Source organism: Cherax quadricarinatus, unplaced genomic scaffold, assembly GCF_038502225.1.
Source record: "Cherax quadricarinatus isolate ZL_2023a unplaced genomic scaffold, ASM3850222v1 Contig644, whole genome shotgun sequence".
In the NCBI taxonomy this organism is placed as follows: Eukaryota; Metazoa; Arthropoda; class Malacostraca; order Decapoda; family Parastacidae; genus Cherax; species Cherax quadricarinatus.
The window spans coordinates 71,010-93,015 of record NW_027195670.1 but is presented as its reverse complement, the minus strand read 5'-3'; the positions used below and the strand labels follow the sequence as shown (position 1 = coordinate 93,015).

At 40.7% G+C, this 22,006-nt stretch overlaps 1 protein-coding gene across 1 annotated transcript in view; it reads right to left on the bottom strand.

Moving 5' to 3' along the window:
- The window catches only part of LOC128699336 (uncharacterized), a 121,954-nt gene that overhangs the window by 34,174 nt on the left and 65,774 nt on the right, over positions 1 to 22,006 (bottom strand). Inside the window, exon 2 of the mRNA XM_070080580.1 lies at positions 6,869 to 6,930. Within this exon, the coding sequence (XP_069936681.1) occupies positions 6,869 to 6,930 (62 nt within the window). The remainder of the gene's footprint in view (positions 1 to 6,868; positions 6,931 to 22,006) is intronic.

The window sequence follows — 22,006 nt, the reverse complement described above, 5'->3', positions numbered from 1 at the left end:
ACCACAGTAACTAGAATTACAGTAACTAGAACCACAGTAACTAGAACCACAGTAACTAGAATTACAGTAACTATAACCACTAACTAGAGCCACTAACTAGAACCACAGTAACTAGAACCACAGAAACTAGAACCAAAGTAACTGGAATTACAGTACCAGAACCACAGTATGTAGAACCACAGTAACTAGAACCACAGTAACTAGAGCAACAGTAACTAGAACCAGTAGCTAGAACCACAGTAACTAGAATTACAGTAACTAGAACCACAGTAACTAGAACCACAGTAACTAGAACCACAGAAACTAGAACCACAGTAACTGGAATTACAGTACCAGAACCACAGTATGTAGAACCACAGTAACTAGAACCACAGTAACTAGAGCAACAGTAACTAGAACCAGTAGCTAGAACCACAGTAACTAGAACCACAGTAACTAGAGCAACAGTAACTAGAACCAGTAGCTAGAACCACAGTAACTAGAATTACAGTAACTAGAACCACAGTAACTAGAACCACAGTAACTAGAACCACAGAAACTAGAACCACAGTAACTGGAATTACAGTACCAGAACCACAGTATGTAGAACCACAGTAACTAGAACCACAGTAACTAGAGCAACAGTAACTAGAACCAGTAGCTAGAACCACAGTAACTAGAATTACAGTAACTAGAACCACAGTAACTAGAACCACAGTAACTAGAACCACAGAAACTAGAACCACAGTAACTGGAATTACAGTACCAGAACCACAGTATGTAGAACCACAGTAACTAGAACCACAGTAACTAGAGCAACAGTAACTAGAACCAGTAGCTAGAACCACAGTAACTAGAATTACAGTAACTAGAACCACAGTAACTAGAACCACAGTAACTAGAACCACAGTAACTAGAGCCACAGTAACTAGAATCACAGTAACTAGAACCACAGTAACTAGAACCACAGAAACTAGAACCACAGTAACTAGAACCACAGTAACTAGAACCACAGTAACTAGAACCACAGTAACTAGAATCACAGTAACTAGAACCACAGTAACTAGAACCACAGTAACTAGAACCACAGTAACTAGAACCACAGTAACTAGAACCACAGTAACTAGAACCACAGTAACTACAATCACAGTAACTAGAACCACAGAAACTAGAACCACAGTAACTAGAACCACAGTAACTAGAACCACAGTAACTACAATCACAGTAACTAGAACCACAGAAACTAGAACCACAGTAACTAGAACCACAGTAACTAGAACCACAGTAACTAGAACCACAGTAACTATAATCACAGTAACTAGAACCACAGTAACTAGAACCACAGTAACTAGAACCACAGTAACTAGAACCACAGTAACTAGAACCACAGTAACTACAATCACAGTAACTAGAACCACAGAAACTAGAACCACAGTAACTAGAACCACAGTAACTAGAACCACAGTAACTAGAACCACAGTAACTAGAACCACAGTAACTATAATCACAGTAACTAGAACCACAGAAACTAGAACCACAGTAACTGGAATTACAGTAACCAGAACCACAGTAACTAGAACCACAGTAACTAGAACCACAGTAACTAGAACCACAGTAACTAGAACCACAGTAACTAGAACCACAGTAACTAGAACCACAGTAACTAGAACCACAGTAACTAGAACCACAGTAACTAGAACCACAGTAACTAGAACCACAGTAACTAGAACCACAGTAACTAGAACCACAGTAACTAGAACCACAGAAACTAGAACCACAGTAACTGGAATTACAGTAACCAGAACCACACTAACTTGAACCACACTAACTTGAACCACACTAACTAGAACCACAGTAACTAGAACAAAGTAACTAGAACCACGGTAACTAGAACCACAGTAATTAGAACTACAGTAACTAGAACCACAGTAACTAGAACCACAGCAACTGGAACCACAGTAACTAGAACCACAGTAACTAGAACCACAGCAACTGGAACCACAGTAACTAGAACCACAGTAACTAGAACCACAGTAACTAGAACCACACTAACTAGAACCACAGTAACTATAACCACACTAGAACCACAGCAACTAGAGCCACAGTAACTAGAACCACAATAACTAGAACCACAGTAACTAGAACCACAATAACTAGAACCACAGTAACTAGAACCACAGTAACTAGAGCCACAGTAACTAGAACCACACTAAATTGAACCACACTAACTAGAACCAAAGTAACTAGAACCACAGTAACTAGAACCACAGTAACTAGAGCCACAGTAACTAGAGCCACAGTAACTAGAACCACAGTAACTAGAACCACAGTAACTAGAGCCACAGTAACTAGAACCACAGTAACTAGAGCCACAGTAACTAGAGCCACAGTAACTAGAGCCACAGTAACTAGAACCACAGTAACTAGAACCACAGTAACTAGAGCCACAGTAACTAGAACCACAGTAACTAGAACCACAGTAACTAGAGCCACAGTAACTAGAGCCACAGTAACTAGAACCACAGTAACTAGAACCACAGTAACTAGAACCACAGTAACTAGAGCCACAGTAACTAGAGCCACAGTAACTAGAACCACACTAACTAGAACCACAGTAACTAGAGCCACAGTAACAAGAACCACAGTAACTAGAACCACACTAACTAGAACCACAGTAACTAGAGCCACAGTAACTAGAGCCACAGTAACTAGAGCCACCACAGAACCACAGTAATTAGAACTACAGTAACTAGAACCACAGTAACTAGAACCACAGCCACAGTAGACTAGAACCACAGTAACCACAGTAACTAGAGCCACAGTAACAAGAACCACAGTAACTAGAACCACACTAACTAGAACCACAGTAACTAGAGCCACAGTAACTAGAGCCACAGTAACTAGAGCCACACTAACTAGAACCACAGTAATTAGAACTACAGTAACTAGAACCACAGTAACTAGAACCACAGCAACTAGAACCACAATAACTAGAACCACAGCAACTAGAACCACAGTAATTAGAACCACAGTAACTAGAACCACAGTAACTAAAACCACAGTAATTAGAACCACTAACTGGAACCACAGTAATTAGAACCAACTAGAACCACAGTAAATAGAGCTGTTATACCCAGGATTCACTGTATGGAACAATCTACTGTATAGAACAATCCAGTGCATGGGACAATGTACTGTCTGGAACAATACAGTGTATGAAACAATTCACAGCATGGAACAATTCATTGTATGGAACAATAATCTGTATGGAACAATACTTTGTATGGAACAATTCAATGTATGAAATAGTGTATGGAACAATCTACTATATGGAACAACTCACTGAAATAACTCAATATTAACGGTAATAGTAACTCACCCATAAGGACCCATGATAGTGGGTCATCTGGTACCATGGAACAACATAACTCACCCATAAGGACCCATGATAGTGGGTCTTCTGGTACCATGGAACAACATAACTCACTCATAAGGACCCATGATAGTGGGTCTTCTGGTACCATGGAACAACATAACTCACCCATAAGGACCCATGATAGTGGGTCTTCTGGTACCATGGAACAACATAACTCACCCATAAGGACCCATGATAGTGGGTCTTCTGGTACCATGGAACAACATAACTCACCCATAAGGACCCATGATAGTGGGTCGTCTGGTACCATAGAAGAACATAACTCACCCATAAGGACCCATGATAGTGGGTCGTCTGGTACCATGGAACAACGTAACTCACCCATAAGGACCCATGATAGTGGGTCTTCTGGTACCATGGAACAACATAACTCACCCATAAGGACCCATGATAGTGGGTCGTCTGGTACCATGGAACAACATAACTCACCCATAAGGACCCATGATAGTGGGTCTTCTGGTACCATGGAACAACATAACTCACCCATAAGGACCCATGATAGTGGGTCTTCTGGTACCATGGAACAACATAACTCACCCATAAGGACCCATGATAGTGGGTCTTCTGGTACCATGGAACAACATAACTCACCCATAAGGACCCATGATAGTGGGTCGTCTGGTACCATGGAACAACATAACTCACCCATAAGGACCCATGATAGTGGGTCATCTGGTACCATGGAACAACATAACTCACCCATAAGGACCCATGATAGTGGGTCTTCTGGTACCATAGAAGAACATAACTCACCCATAAGGACCCATGATAGTGGGTCATCTGGTACCATGGAACAACATAACTCACCCATAAGGACCCATGATAGTGGGTCGTCTGGTACCATGGAACAACATAACTCACCCATAAGGACCCATGATAGTGGGTCTTCTGGTACCATGGAACAACATAACTCACCCATAAGGACCCATGATAGTGGGTCTTCTGGTACCATGGAACAACATAACTCACCCATAAGGACCCATGATAGTGGGTCTTCTGGTACCATGGAACAACATAACTCACCCATAAGGACCCATGATAGTGGGTCTTCTGGTACCATGGAACAACATAACTCACCCATAAGGACCCATGATAGTGGGTCTTCTGGTACCATGGAACAACATAACTCACCCATAAGGACCCATGATAGTGGGTCTTCTGGTACCATGGAACAACATAACTCACCCATAAGGACCCATGATAGTGGGTCTTCTGGTACCATGGAACAACATAACTCACCCATAAGGACCCATGATAGTGGGTCTTCTGGTACCATGGAACAACATAACTCACCCATAAGGACCCATGATAGTGGGTCTTCTGGTACCATGGAACAACATAACTCACCCATAAGGACCCATGATAGTGGGTCTTCTGGTACCATGGAACAACATAACTCACCCATAAGGACCCATGATAGTGGGTCTTCTGGTACCATGGAACAACATAACTCACCCATAAGGACCCATGATAGTGGGTCTTCTGGTACCATGGAACAACATAACTCACCCATAAGGACCCATGATAGTGGGTCTTCTGGTACCATGGAACAACATAACTCACCCATAAGGACCCATGATAGTGGGTCTTCTGGTACCATGGAACAACATAACTCACCCATAAGGACCCATGATAGTGGGTCTTCTGGTACCATGGAACAACATAACTCACCCATAAGGACCCATGATAGTGGGTCTTCTGGTACCATGGAACAACATAACTCACCCATAAGGACCCATGATAGTGGGTCTTCTGGTACCATGGAACAACATAACTCACCCATAAGGACCCATGATAGTGGGTCTTCTGGTACCATGGAACAACATAACTCACCCATAAGGACCCATGATAGTGGGTCTTCTGGTACCATGGAACAACATAACTCACCCATAAGGACCCATGATAGTGGGTCTTCTGGTACCATGGAACAACATAACTCACCCATAAGGACCCATGATAGTGGGTCTTCTGGTACCATGGAACAACATAACTCACCCATAAGGACCCATGATAGTGGGTCGTCTGGTACCATGGAACAACATAACTCACCCATAAGGACCCATGATAGTGGGTCTTCTGGTACCATGGAACAACATAACTCACCCATAAGGACCCATGATAGTGGGTCTTCTGGTACCATGGAACAACATAACTCACCCATAAGGACCCATGATAGTGGGTCTTCTGGTACCATGGAACAACATAACTCACCCATAAGGACCCATGATAGTGGGTCGTCTGGTACCATGGAACAACATAACTCACCCATAAGGACCCATGATAGTGGGTCTTCTGGTACCATGGAACAACATAACTCACCCATAAGGACCCATGATAGTGGGTCTTCTGGTACCATGGAACAACATAACTCACCCATAAGGACCCATGATAGTGGGTCGTCTGGTACCATGGAACAACATAACTCACCCATAAGGACCCATGATAGTGGGTCTTCTGGTACCATGGAACAACATAACTCACCCATAAGGACCCATGATAGTGGGTCTTCTGGTACCATGGAACAACATAACTCACCCATAAGGACCCATGATAGTGGGTCTTCTGGTACCATGGAACAACATAACTCACCCATAAGGACCCATGATAGTGGGTCGTCTGGTACCATGGAACAACATAACTCACCCATAAGGACCCATGATAGTGGGTCTTCTGGTACCATGGAACAACATAACTCACCCATAAGGACCCATGATAGTGGGTCTTCTGGTACCATGGAACAACATAACTCACCCATAAGGACCCATGATAGTGGGTCTTCTGGTACCATGGAACAACATAACTCACCCATAAGGACCCATGATAGTGGGTCTTCTGGTACCATGGAACAACATAACTCACCCATAAGGACCCATGATAGTGGGTCTTCTGGTACCATGGAACAACATAACTCACCCATAAGGACCCATGATAGTGGGTCTTCTGGTACCATGGAACAACATAACTCACCCATAAGGACCCATGATAGTGGGTCTTCTGGTACCATGGAACAACATAACTCACCCATAAGGACCCATGATAGTGGGTCTTCTGGTACCATGGAACAACATAACTCACCCATAAGGACCCATGATAGTGGGTCTTCTGGTACCATGGAACAACATAACTCACCCATAAGGACCCATGATAGTGGGTCTTCTGGTACCATGGAACAACATAACTCACCCATAAGGACCCATGATAGTGGGTCTTCTGGTACCATGGAACAACATAACTCACCCATAAGGACCCATGATAGTGGGTCTTCTGGTACCATGGAACAACATAACTCACCCATAAGGACCCATGATAGTGGGTCTTCTGGTACCATGGAACAACATAACTCACCCATAAGGACCCATGATAGTGGGTCTTCTGGTACCATGGAACAACATAACTCACCCATAAGGACCCATGATAGTGGGTCTTCTGGTACCATGGAACAACATAACTCACCCATAAGGACCCATGATAGTGGGTCTTCTGGTACCATGGGGCAACATCACTGGCCGGTCAGACTGAAATATTAAAAATTATTATTAATTCTCATCAATAATAATAATCTTTTCAATTAACATTGACATCATTCTGGGGATAATAATATTAATAATAATAATAATAATAATAAGATTAATAACAACAGTAATATTAATAACGATAATACTTATACAGTGGACCCCCAGTTTACGATATTATTTCATTCCAGAAGTATGTTCAGGTGCCAGTACTGACCGAATTTGTTCCCATAAGGAATATTGTGAAGTAGATTAGTCCATTTCAGACCCCCAAACATACACGTACAAACGCACTTACATAAATACACTTACATAATTGGTCGCACTGAGAGCTGATCGTAAACCGGGGGTCCACTGTAATAGATACAATTACAACCTCTCCTCACTTAACAACGGAGTTCCGTTCTAAGACCTCAATGGTAAATGAATTCGTCGCTAAGTGAGGAACATACTATAATGGTGGTGGGTTTGTGTCAACCATCTTTGATATTGTCTTAATGTCACCTTTGTGCCCTTTATAACATTTCTGGCATATTTTTAAATATTTATACAGCAGTGTACTGTATATTGTAATAAACAGAATAGAGGAAATCAGCTCTAACATACATTATTTTGGTATACATACTGGTCAGAGAACCTGCCGTAAGTCCGAGGCGTCGGTAAACGAGTACGTCGCTAAGTGAGGAGAGGCTCACTAACAAGAGCCTTCAATAAAGGTATGTAACGTTCATTTATCATTAAAATTAGTCATTTACATTTATTTCTCGTTGTTTTCTATATGTAAAACTATATTCTCTAAAAAATGTATTTTTGTTAATATTTTTGGGTGTCTGAAATGGATTAATTGGATTTACATTATTTCTTATGGGAAATATTACTTTGGTTTTTGGCCATTTTGGATTTAGACCAACCATCTGGAACGGATTAATTACGAAAACCGAGGGTCTACTGTGTATTAATTATAGTAATAATTATAATATTACTATAATACTTATAATATTACTAGGTCTCCACCTTGACTGCATTCTCAAATTCCTAACCCACATGCAGCAAATATCCAAGGAAATCTCCAAAACAGTAGGCAACGTTTCAAAAATACAGTACTATGTACCCCAAATGGTTCTTCTTGCACTACACCACTCACTCATCTACCCTTACCTCACCTATGGTATTTGTGCATGGGGATTCAACCGCAGCAAATCACCTTAAACCTGTAATAACCCAACAAAAAGCTGCAGTGCAATTGTTTACTAACTCCTGCACTTGACAGCATATTCCACTGCTTTTCAAGAATCTTAACTTGCTTAATATACAAAACATCCACACTTATTATTGTGCCTACTACATACACAGAACACTATACTCAAATATAACCCTCCTCTCAAACTCCTCCTTGATAAATACAACAGAACACACAGCCATAATACAGTACCCAACTCCGTAGCCTAGTGGTGAGAGTTGCACCTCTCATCACTTGGGTCAGGAGTTCGAAACCCGGACGAACTACAATAAAAAGATTGTAGGCTAGTAGTGAGGGAGGTGCGACTCTCACTACTGGTGTCTGGGGGTACATGAACCAGAGGCCCTACTAAAAAAAACCTGCAGCCCAGTGGTGAGAGTCACGCCTCTCACCACTGGTGTCCGGAGTACGTTAACCGGACATACTACTAAATAAAAAAATAATACGCCAGGTCACCATCTGCAGAAGACCTGGGCCAGAAGTACCGGCAAATCTCTAATGAATGAATGAATGCCATAATACAAGACACAAATCCCTCTTCAATATCCCTCGTGTTCATCTCTCACTAGGCAAAAATGCTATACATAAAGGGCCTGAAGATCTGGAATTCACTTCCAGAACACACTGAAGAACCCCTGCTGCCTGCAAATCAATTTAAGCTTCTACTTAGAAATTACCTCCTCACCCCATATTAACCAGACAAACCGTACTGTACTTAAGGGGGCTACAGGGCAAATTTCGTAACTCGTTTATTTACCGTCCGATTTTCTCCAGTTTTGGTGCACAAGACAAAGTGTTCTCACTCTTTCTTGAAAATATTTATAAAAAATATACCTCAAACAACAACTGAGAAAAGACTGATTTACTGAAAATGCCCTTGATGTTGATGTAACTCTTATATGTGGCTACGTAAGGTGGTTTGGACACTTGGTGCCGAGAGAACAATGCTAATACTAATTCGGACCGTAAGATTTCCCTCTAAATACCTTATCGTTATTTCACAAAAAAATAAAGTTTGTTAGTATCTGGAATATGGCAAAAAAATCTGCCCTTTACTCCCACATAACTCCCGAAGTATTTGGAATATTTCCAAAAATTCTACGGTCAAAATAAGAGAAATCATTATTCTACAATATCTGTGAATATTATTCCATTTAATTAAGTAATAAAGGACCCACATCAAATTATAGGTGAATAAGTTACTTCCGAGATATCGGCCGGGAACGCCGGCCGGCCCCCGTCTCAAAAAAAAAAAAAAATTTTTTTCGCGAAAATCGCGTTTGTTTGGGTGTATTTCTTAGTAAACTGATGTTCTAGTGCAGTTAGCCTCTAAACACCGTTTTCTCTTACTCAGAGACGACAGGGTGACCAGTTACACTTTTATATCGAAATATTCCCGATAATCTCTGGGCCATATTATGGCCTATTTTATTCAGTCTAGAGTATATAACATGTTTGTATGTTATTTAGAGTGTTTATTATATCATATTAGATCAATTCTGATAGACAAATAAGCCGTAGAGTTGATATATAAGCTGATATAAGCGAAATAATGGGTGATTCCTGGCTGGCACCTCGGGAGCAGGAACACTGCTGAGCGTTCCCGTCTGGTTCCCGGTAGTCACTAAGTCTGCCGATAAGCTCCACCTACTGTTTTATGATGCCAAATAGTCAGTTATTATATTAGAAAGAATAATGCAAGAAAAGGCGATAAAAAACAAGAAAATAACTCCAAAAAATATATAGGCCGTGAGCAGACTCGGTACCAACATCGCCGTCACCATACCTGATATAAATGACTATAATTTCTTGTAGAAACGTCGTAGAACATTCATTCTGGTACCATTGTGTTGCCAAAGAGTTGAGCTATTTTTCAGTATATATAACTCAATTTCCATATTTTTTCGATTTTTCGGTGAGCGCGCGCGGAAAATTGCCCGCCTGCCCCCTTAATACCAACCAGATACTCAAAACTTGCTCATAAAAACTCCTAAATAATTCAAGATTACTCAACTATTTAATCATTACTTCAAACTTAAAATTCTTTCAACTTCATAGTTTTAAATTACTAAACTCTAATACTCTATATTTTATAAACTACAGTGGAACCCTGAGTTTCGTACGGCTCCCGACTTGAACAAATGTGTAAGTGTATTATTGTCAGTGTTTTAAGTGCATTTCTGGGGGTTTGAAACTGACAAATCCAATTTACCATATTCCTTATGGGAACAAACTCATTCGGTAACAGCACTCGAATTATGGCCAAAACTCGGGGTAGCACTGGAGTTTACCTGGAGTCTACCTGGAGAGAGTTCCGGGGGGTCAACGCCCCCGCGGCCCAGTCTGTGGCCAGGCCTCCTGGTGGATCAGTGCCTGATCAACCAGGCTGTTACTGCTGGCTGCATGCAAACCAACGTACGAGCCACAGCCCGGCTGGTCAGGTACTGACTTTAGGTGCTTGTCCAGTGCCAGCTTGAAGACAGCCAGGGGTCTGTTGGTAATCCCCCTTATCAAAACTGTAATTATTCTTTACTGAACTTACTGAAGCTAAATATCATGAACTAACAGAATATTAAATTTTATTGTATTCATTGTAACTCACCTAATGACCATATGTACATAATTACTGTACTGTTATTGCCTTATTAATCTTAAGTTAGTCTTAAGTTTGCCTGAAATGTTCTGCATAAAAGGTACTTCTGGCATGCTCACCCAACTGTTACACTTCTCTGTACAAACATATATCATACTGACAGAAACTTGTACAAACATGTATCATGTTGTAATAAAGTTGGTAGAATTACCGACAATATGTAAAGTAAAAGGACACAAGTGCAACTAATGTGACATTTATTGTGGCAACGTTTTGCTCTCCAGGAGCTTTATGAAGGAGTTTTCGGCTTGACAAAACTCCTGGAGAGCAAAACGTTGCCACAATAAATGTCACATTAGTTGCACTTGTGTTCTTTTACTTTACAACATGTATCATACTGACATGAACTTGTACAACAGAGTTGGATGGTTGAGAGGAAAGGCGGTCCCATTATTTTGTGCCATGGCGGCACAGTTACCACTGGGAGGTGGAAGCCTAATCCTGAGCCTTCTCGGGGTGCGCTTGTGGCATGCAACGAGTACGTAACCTTTATTCGGTGCATGTACACACCCTCATTTACAGGCTATCTCCCCCAACCAGTGAACCAGGTGACTGAGGGTTGGCGATGGGGCCCCGTCATTCAACCAGTACCCAGGTTCCAGCCAATAAGAAGATGGTTCTGGCAATCGCAGAGGTTATGTGGGTACCACTCTCCTGTCTGCCCTTGTCATTCCCATTCAAGAGCTGGTTGAAGCACGGTCTGCTCTCTAGTGTCTTCTGTTCTGCCTTGCTTACCGTGGAGTGCACTAATACCTATCACTGTACATAGTGTATATAGTGTACATACTTCTGTTCTAAATTGGTGAAGGATAATATAAGTCAAAAGTTTTTCTGCTGTGTTTATTTTGCTCCCTTTACACCCGGGATAACAGGCCTTTGGGACTAGTGGGTTGTAATAATATACAACCCACAACAGTATCATATACCACACACAACAGTATCATATACCACACACAACAGTATCATATACCACCCACAACAGTATCATATACCACCCACAACAGTATCATATACCACCCACAACAGTATTATATACCACCCACAACAGGAACAACAGTATTATATACCACACACAACAGTATCATATACCACCCACAACAGTATCATATACCACACACAACAGTATCATATACCACCCACAACAGTATTATACACCACCCACAACAGGAACAACAGTATTATATACTACACACAACAGTATCATATACCACCCACAACAGTGTCATATACCATCCACAACAGTATTATATACCACACACAACAGGAACAACAGTATTATATACCACACACAACAGGAACAACAGTATCATATACACAAATAAACTGCACATAAAAGAGAAGCTTACGACGACGTTTCGGTCCGATTTGGACCATTTACTAAGTCACACTAACCAGAAGTGGAGCAGGACGGCTATATATAGGCAGGAAGAGGTGGTGGTGGTGGTAGTAGTAGTAGTAGTAGTAGTAGTACAAGAATGGTATATAATACCGACAAGATGAAATTAAGACACATGTGCAACACCCGGGCATCTCTATCGTAGACGCTTCGCCATCCAGCCAGCCACTGGATGGCGAAACGTCCACAACAAAGACACCCAGACGCCGCACACATGTCTTAATTTCATCAGTAGTAGTAGTAGAAGAGGTAGTTGTAGTGGTAGGGGTAGAAGTGGGGAATAAGGAGGACGAGCGAGCCAAATACAAAGGAAGGGGAGCACTGCAAGGGAGCTAGGTGCCCACAGAGGGAGAGCAAGCACACAGAGGCGCGTGAAAGGGGAAGTGGTGAAATAAATGAAGAAGGAACAGAAACACGAAACAGAAGAAAGACAACCCAGAGGAGAAAAAGGAAAGAGGAAAGGGGAAGAGGGAGAAGAAGAAAAAGAAAAAGAAAAAATGAGGAGTCAGGTTAAGTCACGGGTGTTCTGAAGTTTGGAGCATTTTACAATGTAGTGGGAGAGGAAGGCATCTACAGAGACGAAGCCAGGGCTAAGATTCATACAAGGAAAGTTGAGTATTAGAGAGGATTCAACTAGACAGCGACTGTTCGAGTTGGAAGTAGGGAAGACAGTTTTAGCAGAAGACCAGTCAATAGGATGGCTATGATCTCTGACGTGACAGAAAAGAGCATTGTTAGTGTCGGCAAGCCTTGGTGTTGAGTCCCTCTTCACCAATGTCCCTCTTGATGATGTAATTGATTTCCTTAGAGAGAAGGCCCATGAAGGGTTTCTACATCTCCCTATACCTACGGATGTCTTTCTTGGAAAAAAAAATTCCAAGAGAAATATTATTCTCAAACCTTCGGTGTCGCTATGGGCTCTCCTCTCTCTCCTGTCCTTGCTAATCTTTACATGGAATGCTTCGAGACTGTTCTTCTTCCTACCCTTGATGTGCAACCTTCACTCTGGCTCCGCTATGTGGATGACATCTTTGCTCTGTGGCCTCATGACTCCAGTCTCTTCCAACCTTTTCTTGAAGCTCTTAATAATCTTGCCCCTTCCATTAAGTTTAAAGCTGAATGGGAATCTAATTCCTTACTTCCTTTCCTTGATGTCCATGTCCACAGCTCAGATACAGGTTTTTCCTTTTCCGTTTACCGTAAACCTATGCACAGTGGCATGTACATTCACTACTTTTCCTATCATGCTTCCCCTGTCAAGAAAAGTGTTCTCATCTCCCTCTTTCTCCGTGCCCTCCGCATCTGTGATTCTCAGTTCCTTCCAGCAGAAATTTCCACTCTTCATAATTCGTTTTCCCATCCTGGCTACCCTTCCCATTTCATAGACTCTGCCCTCTCACGTGCTAAACGTAATGTCTTCTCTCCCAAACTCTCTACTCCTGGGAACTCTTCTATCCTCTGCCTTCCCTACATTTCCGGTCTTTCTAATCTCAACAATTCTCTCCGTCCCTTAGACATCAAACTTACCTTCCACCAGACTAACACTCTTCGCACTAATCTCGTTCATACCTCTCCTCCCTCTACAGATGTTCCTGGTGTCTACTCTATTTCTTGCTCCTCCTGTCCTCTTCAATACTTCGGAGAAACTGGTCGATCTCTTTCTGACAGACATAGGGAGCACAAAAATAGTGTTAGGCTTGCCAACACTAACAATGCTCTTTTCTGTCATGTAAGAGATCATAGCCATCCTATTGACTGGTCTTCTGTTAAAACTGTCTTCCCAACTTCCAACTCGAACAGTCGCCGTCTAGTTGAATCCTCTCTAATACACAACTTTCCTTGTATGAACCTTAGCCCTGGCTTCGTCTCTGTAGATGCCTTCCTCTCCCACTACATTGTAAAATGCTCCAAACTTCAGAACACCCGTGACTTAACCTGACTCCTCACCTTTTGTTTTTCTTTTTCTTCTTCTCCCTCTTCCCCTTTCCTTTTCCTTTTTCTCCTCTTGTCTTTCTCTCTTGTCTCGTGTTTCTGTTCCTTCATCATTTATTTCACCACTTCCCCTTTCACACGCCTCTGTGCACTTGCTCTCCCTCTGTGGGCACCTAGCTCCCTTGCAGTGCTCCCCTTCCTTTGTATTTGACTCGCTTGTCCTCCTTATTCCCCACTTCAACCCCTACCACTACTACTACCTCTTCTACTACTACTACTGATGATAATAAGACATGTGTGCGGCGTCTGGGTGTCTTTGTTGTGGACGTTTCGCCATCCAGTGGCCGGCTGGATGGCGAAGCGTCTACGATAGAGATGCCCGGGTGTTGCACATGTGTCTTAATTTCATTTTGTCGGTATTATATACCATTCTTGTACTACTACTACTACTACTACTACTACTACTACTACTACTACTACCACCACCTCTTCCTGCCTATATATAGCCGTCCTGCTCCACTTCTGGTTAGTGTGACTTAGTAAATGGTCCAAGTCGGACCGAAACGTCGTCGTCAGCTTCTCTCTTTTATGTGCGGGTTATTTGTGTATCGTTCCAGTCACGGTATTGTGTCTTTTTCTGTTATTTACAGTATCATATACCAAACACAACAGGACCAACAGTATCATATACCACCCACAACAGTATCAAATACCACACACAACAGTATCATATACCACACACAACAGTATCATATACCACACACAACAGTATCATATACCCACAACAGTATCATATACCACACACAACTGTATCATATACCACACACAACAGTATCATATACCACACACAACAGTATCATATACCACACACAACAGTATCATATACCACACACAACAGTATCATATACCACACACAACAGTATCATATACCCAAAACAGTATCATATACCACACAAAAACTGTATCATATACCACACAAAAACTGTATCATATACCACACACAACAGTATCATATACCACACACAACAGTATCATATACCACACACAACAGTATCATATACCACACACAACAGTATCATATACCACACACAACAGTATCATATACCCACAACAGTATCATATACCACACACAACTGTATCATATACCACACACAACAGTATCATATACCACACACAACAGTATCATATACCACACACAACAGTATCATATACCACCCACAACAGTATCATATACCACCCACAACAGTATCATATACCACACACAACAGTATCATACACCACACACAACAGTATCATATACCACACACAACAGTATCATATACCACACACAACAGTATCATATACCACACACAACAGTATCATATATCACACACAACAGTATCATATACCACAGAACAGTATCATATACCACTCACAACAGTATTATATACCACACAACAGTATCATATACCACCCACAACAGTATTATATACCACAGAACAGTATCATATACCACACAACAGTATCACATACCACCCACAACAGTATCATATACCACCCACAACAGTATCATATACCACCCACACAGTATCATATACCACCCACAACAGTATTATATACCACCCACAACAGGAACAACAGCATTATATACCACACACAACAGTATCATATACCACACACAACAGTATCATATACCACCCACAACAGTATCATATACCACAAACAACAGTATCATATACCACCCACAACAGTATCATATACAACACACAACAGTAACATATACCACCCACACAGTATCATATACCACAAACAAAAGTATTATATACCACCCACAACAGGAACCACAGCATTATATAACACACACAACAGTATCATATACCACCCACAACAGTATCATATACCACCCACAACAGAATCATATACCACCCACAACAGAATCATATACCACACACAACAGTATCGTATACCACCCACAACAGTATCACATACCACACACAACGGAATCATATACCACACACAACAGTATCATATACCACCCACAACAGTATCATATACCACACACAACAGTATCATATACAACACACAACAGTATCATATACCACCCACAACAGTATCATATACCACACACAACAGTAACAACAGTATCATATACCACCCACAACAGTATCATATACCACACACAACAGTATCGTATACCACACACAACAGTATCATATACCACACAACAGCATCACATACCACCCACAACAGTATGATATACCACACACAACAGTATAATATACCACCCACAACAGTATCATATACCACCCACAACAGTATCATATACCACCCACAACAGTATCATATACCACACACAACAGTATCATATACCACACACAACAGTATCATATACCACCCACAACAATATCATATAACACCCACAACAGTATCATACCACCCACAACAGAATCATATACCACACACAACAGTATCATATACCACCCACAACAGTATCACATACCACACACAACAGAATCATATACCACACACAACAGTATCATATACCACACAACAGTATCATATACCACCCACAACAGTATCACATACCATCCACAACAGTATCATATACCACCCACACAGTATCATATACCACCCAAAACAGTATTATATACCACCCACAACATGAACAACAGCATTATATACCACACACAACAGTATCACATGCCACCCACAAGAGTATCATATACCACCCACAACAGTATCATATACCATCCACAACAGTATCATATACCACACACAACAGTATCATATACCACACAAAACAGTATCATTTACAACCCACAACAGTATCATATACCACCCACGACAGTATCACATACCACCCACAACAGAATCATATACCACCCACAACAGTATCATACACAACCCACAACAGTATCATATACCACCCACAACAGAATCATATACCACACACAACAGTATCATATACAACACAACAGTATCATATACCACCCACAACAGTATCATATACCACCCACAACAGTAGCATATACCACACACAACAGGAACAACAGTATCATATACCACCCACAACAGTATCATATACCACACACAACAGTATCGTATACCACACAGAACAGTATCATATACCACACAACAGAATCAGATACCACCCACAACAGTATCATATACCACACAGAACAGTATCATATACCACACACAACAGTATTATATACCACAGAACAGTATCATATACCACACACAACAGTATCATATACCACACAACAGTATCATATACCACACAACAGTATCATATACCACACACAACAGTATCATATGCCACCCACAACAGTATTATATACCACCCACAACAGTATCACATACCACACACAACAGTATCATATACCACACACAACAGTATCATATACCACACACAACAGTATTATATACGACCTACAACAGGAACAACAGTATCATATACCACACACAAAAGTATCATATACCACACACAACAGTATCATATACCACCCACAACAGTATCATATACCACCCACGACAGTATCACATACCACACACAACAGTATCATATACCACCCACAACAGTATCATATACCACCCACAACAGTATCATATACTACCCACAACAGTATCATATAGCATCCACAACAGTATCATATACCACCCACAACAGTATCATATACCACCCACAACAGTATCATATACCACCCACAACAGTATCATATACCACCCACACAGTATCATATACCACCCACAACAGTATTATATACCACCCCAACATAAACAGCAGCATTATATACCACACACAACAGTATCATATACCACACACAACAGTATCATATACCACACACAACAGGAACAACAGAATCATATACCACCCACAACAGTATCATATACCACACACAACAGTATCATATACCACACACAACAGTATCATATACCACACACAACAGGAACAACAGAATCATATACCACCCACAACAGTATCATATACCACACACAACAGTATCATATACCACACACAACAGGAACAACAGAATCATATACCACCCACAACAGTATCATATACCACTCACAACAGTATTATATACCACAGAACAGTATCATATACCACTCACAACAGTATTATATACCACACAACAGTATCATATACCACACAACAGTATCACATACCACCCACAACAGTATCATATACCACCCACAACAGTATCATATACCACCAACACAGTATCATATACCACCCACAACAGTATTATATACCACCCACAACAGGAACAACAGCATTACATACCACCCACAACAGTATCATATACCACACACAACAGTATCATATACCACACACAACAGTATCATATACCACCCACAACAGTATCATATACCACACACAACAGTATCATATACAACACACAACAGTATCATATACCACCCACAACAGTATCATATACCACCCATAACAGTATCATATACCACCCACAACAGTATCATATACCACACAACAGTATCATATACCACCCCAACAGTATCATATACCACACACAACAGTATCATATACCACACACAACAGTATCATATACCACACACAACAGTATCATATACCACACACAACAGTATCATATACCACCCACAACAGTATCATATACCACACACAACAGTATCATATACCACACACAACAGTATCATATACCACACACAACAGTATCATATACCACACACAACAGTATCATATACCACACACAACAGTATCATATACCACACACAAGTGCCATATACCACCCACAACAGTATCATATACCACACACAACAGTATCATATACAACACACAACAGTATCATATACCACACACAACAGTATCATATACCACCCACAACAGTATCATATACCACACACAACAGTATCATATACCACACACAACAGTATTATATACAAAACAACAGTATCATATACCACCCACAACAGTATCATATACCACCCACAACAGTATCATATACCACCCACAACAGTATCATATACCACACACAACAGTATCATATACCACCCACAACAGTATCATATACCACCCACAACAGTATCATATACCACACACAACAGTATCATATACCACACACAACAGTATCATATACCACACACAACAGTATCATATACCACCCACAACAGTATCATATACCACACACAACAGTATCATATACCACACACAACAGTATCATATACCACCCACAACAGTATCATATACCACACACAACAGTATCATATACCACCCACAACAGTATCATATACCACACAACAGTATCATATACCACACACAACAGTATCATATACCACACACAACAGTATCATATACCACACACAACAGTATCATATACCACACACAACAGTATCATATACCACACACAACAGTATCATATACCACCCACAACAGTATCATATACCACCCACAACAGTATCATATACCACCCACAACAGTATCATATACCACCCACAACAGTATCATATACCACACACAACAGTATCATATACCACACACAACAGTATCATATACCACACACAACAGTATCATATACCACACACAACAGTATCATATACCACCCACAACAGTATCATATACCACCCACAACAGTATCATATACCACCCACAACAGTATCATATACCACCCACAACAGTATCATATACCACCCACAACAGTATCATATACCACCCACAACAGTATCATATACCACACACAACAGTATCATATACCACACAACAGTATCATATACCACACACAACAGTATCATATACCACCCACAACAGTATCATATACCACACACAACAGTATCATATACCACACACAACAGTATCATATACCACACACAACAGTATCATATACCACCCACAACAGTATCATATACCACACACAACAGTATCATATACCACACACAACAGTATCATATACCACACACAACAGTATCATATACCACACACAACAGTATCATATACAATCCACAACAGTATCATATACCACACACAACAGTATCATATACCACACACAACAGTATCATATACCACACACAACAGTATCATATACCACCCACAACAGTATGATATACCACACACCACAGTATAATATACCACCCACAACAGTATCATATACCACCCACAACAGTATCACATACCACCCACAACAGTATGATATACCACACACCAGAGTATCATATACCACCCACAACAGTATCATATACCACCCACAACAGTATCATATACCACACACAACAGTATCATATACCACACACAACAGTATCATATACCACACACAACAGTATCATATACCACACACAACAGTATCATATACCACACAACAGTATCAGTATCATATACCATACCACACAACAGCATCATATACCACACACAACAGTATCATATAACACACACAACAGTATCATATACCACACACAACAGTATCATATACCACACACAACAGTATCATATACCACCCACAACAGCATCATATACCACCCACAACAGTATCATATACCACCCACAACAGTATCATATACCACAAACAAAAGTATCATATACCACACACAACAGTATCATATACCACACAACAGTATCATATACAACACAACAGTAACATACACCACACACAACAGTATCATATACCACACAACAGTAACATACAGCACACACAACAGTATCATATACCACACACAACAGTATCATATACCACACAACAGTATCATATACCACACACAACAGTATCATATACCACACACAACAGTATCATATACCACACACAACAGTGTCATATACCACACAACAGTATCAGATACCACACACAACAGTATCATATACCGCCCACAACAGTATCATATACCACACACAACAGTATCATATACCACACACAACAGTATCATATACCACACACAACAGTATCATATACCACACACAACAGTATCATATACCACACACAACAGTATCATATACCACACACAACAGTATCATATACCACACACAACAGTATCATATACCACACACAACAGTATCATATACCACACACAACAGTATCATATACCACACACAACAGTATCATATACCACACACAACAGTATCATATACCACCCACAACAGTATCATATACCACACACAACAGTATCATATACCACACACAACAGTATCATATACCACACACAACAGTATCATATACCACCCACAACAGTATCATATACCACCCACAACAGTATCATATACCACACACAACAGTATCATATACCACCCACAACAGTATCATATACCACCCACAACAGTATCATATACCACCCACAACAGTATCATATACCACACACAACAGTATCATATACCACACACAACAGTATCATATACCACACACAACAGTATCATATACCACCCACAACAGTATCATATACCACACACAACAGTATCATATACCACCCACAACAGTATCATATACCACCCACAACAGTATCATATACCACACACAACAGTATCATATACAACACACAACAGTATCATATACCACACACAACAGTATCATATACCACCCACAACAGTATCATATACCACCCACAACAGTATCATATACCACACACAACAGTATCATATACCACACACAACAGTATCATATACCACACACAACAGTATCATATACCACACACAACAGTATCATATACCACACAGAACAGTATCATATACCACACAACAGTATCATATACCACACACAACAGGAACAACAGTATCATATACCACCCACAACAGTATCATATACCACCCACAACAGTATCATATACCACCCACAACAGTATCATATACCACCCACAACAGTATCATATACCACCCACAACAGTATCATATACCACACAACAGGAACAACAGTATCATATACCACAC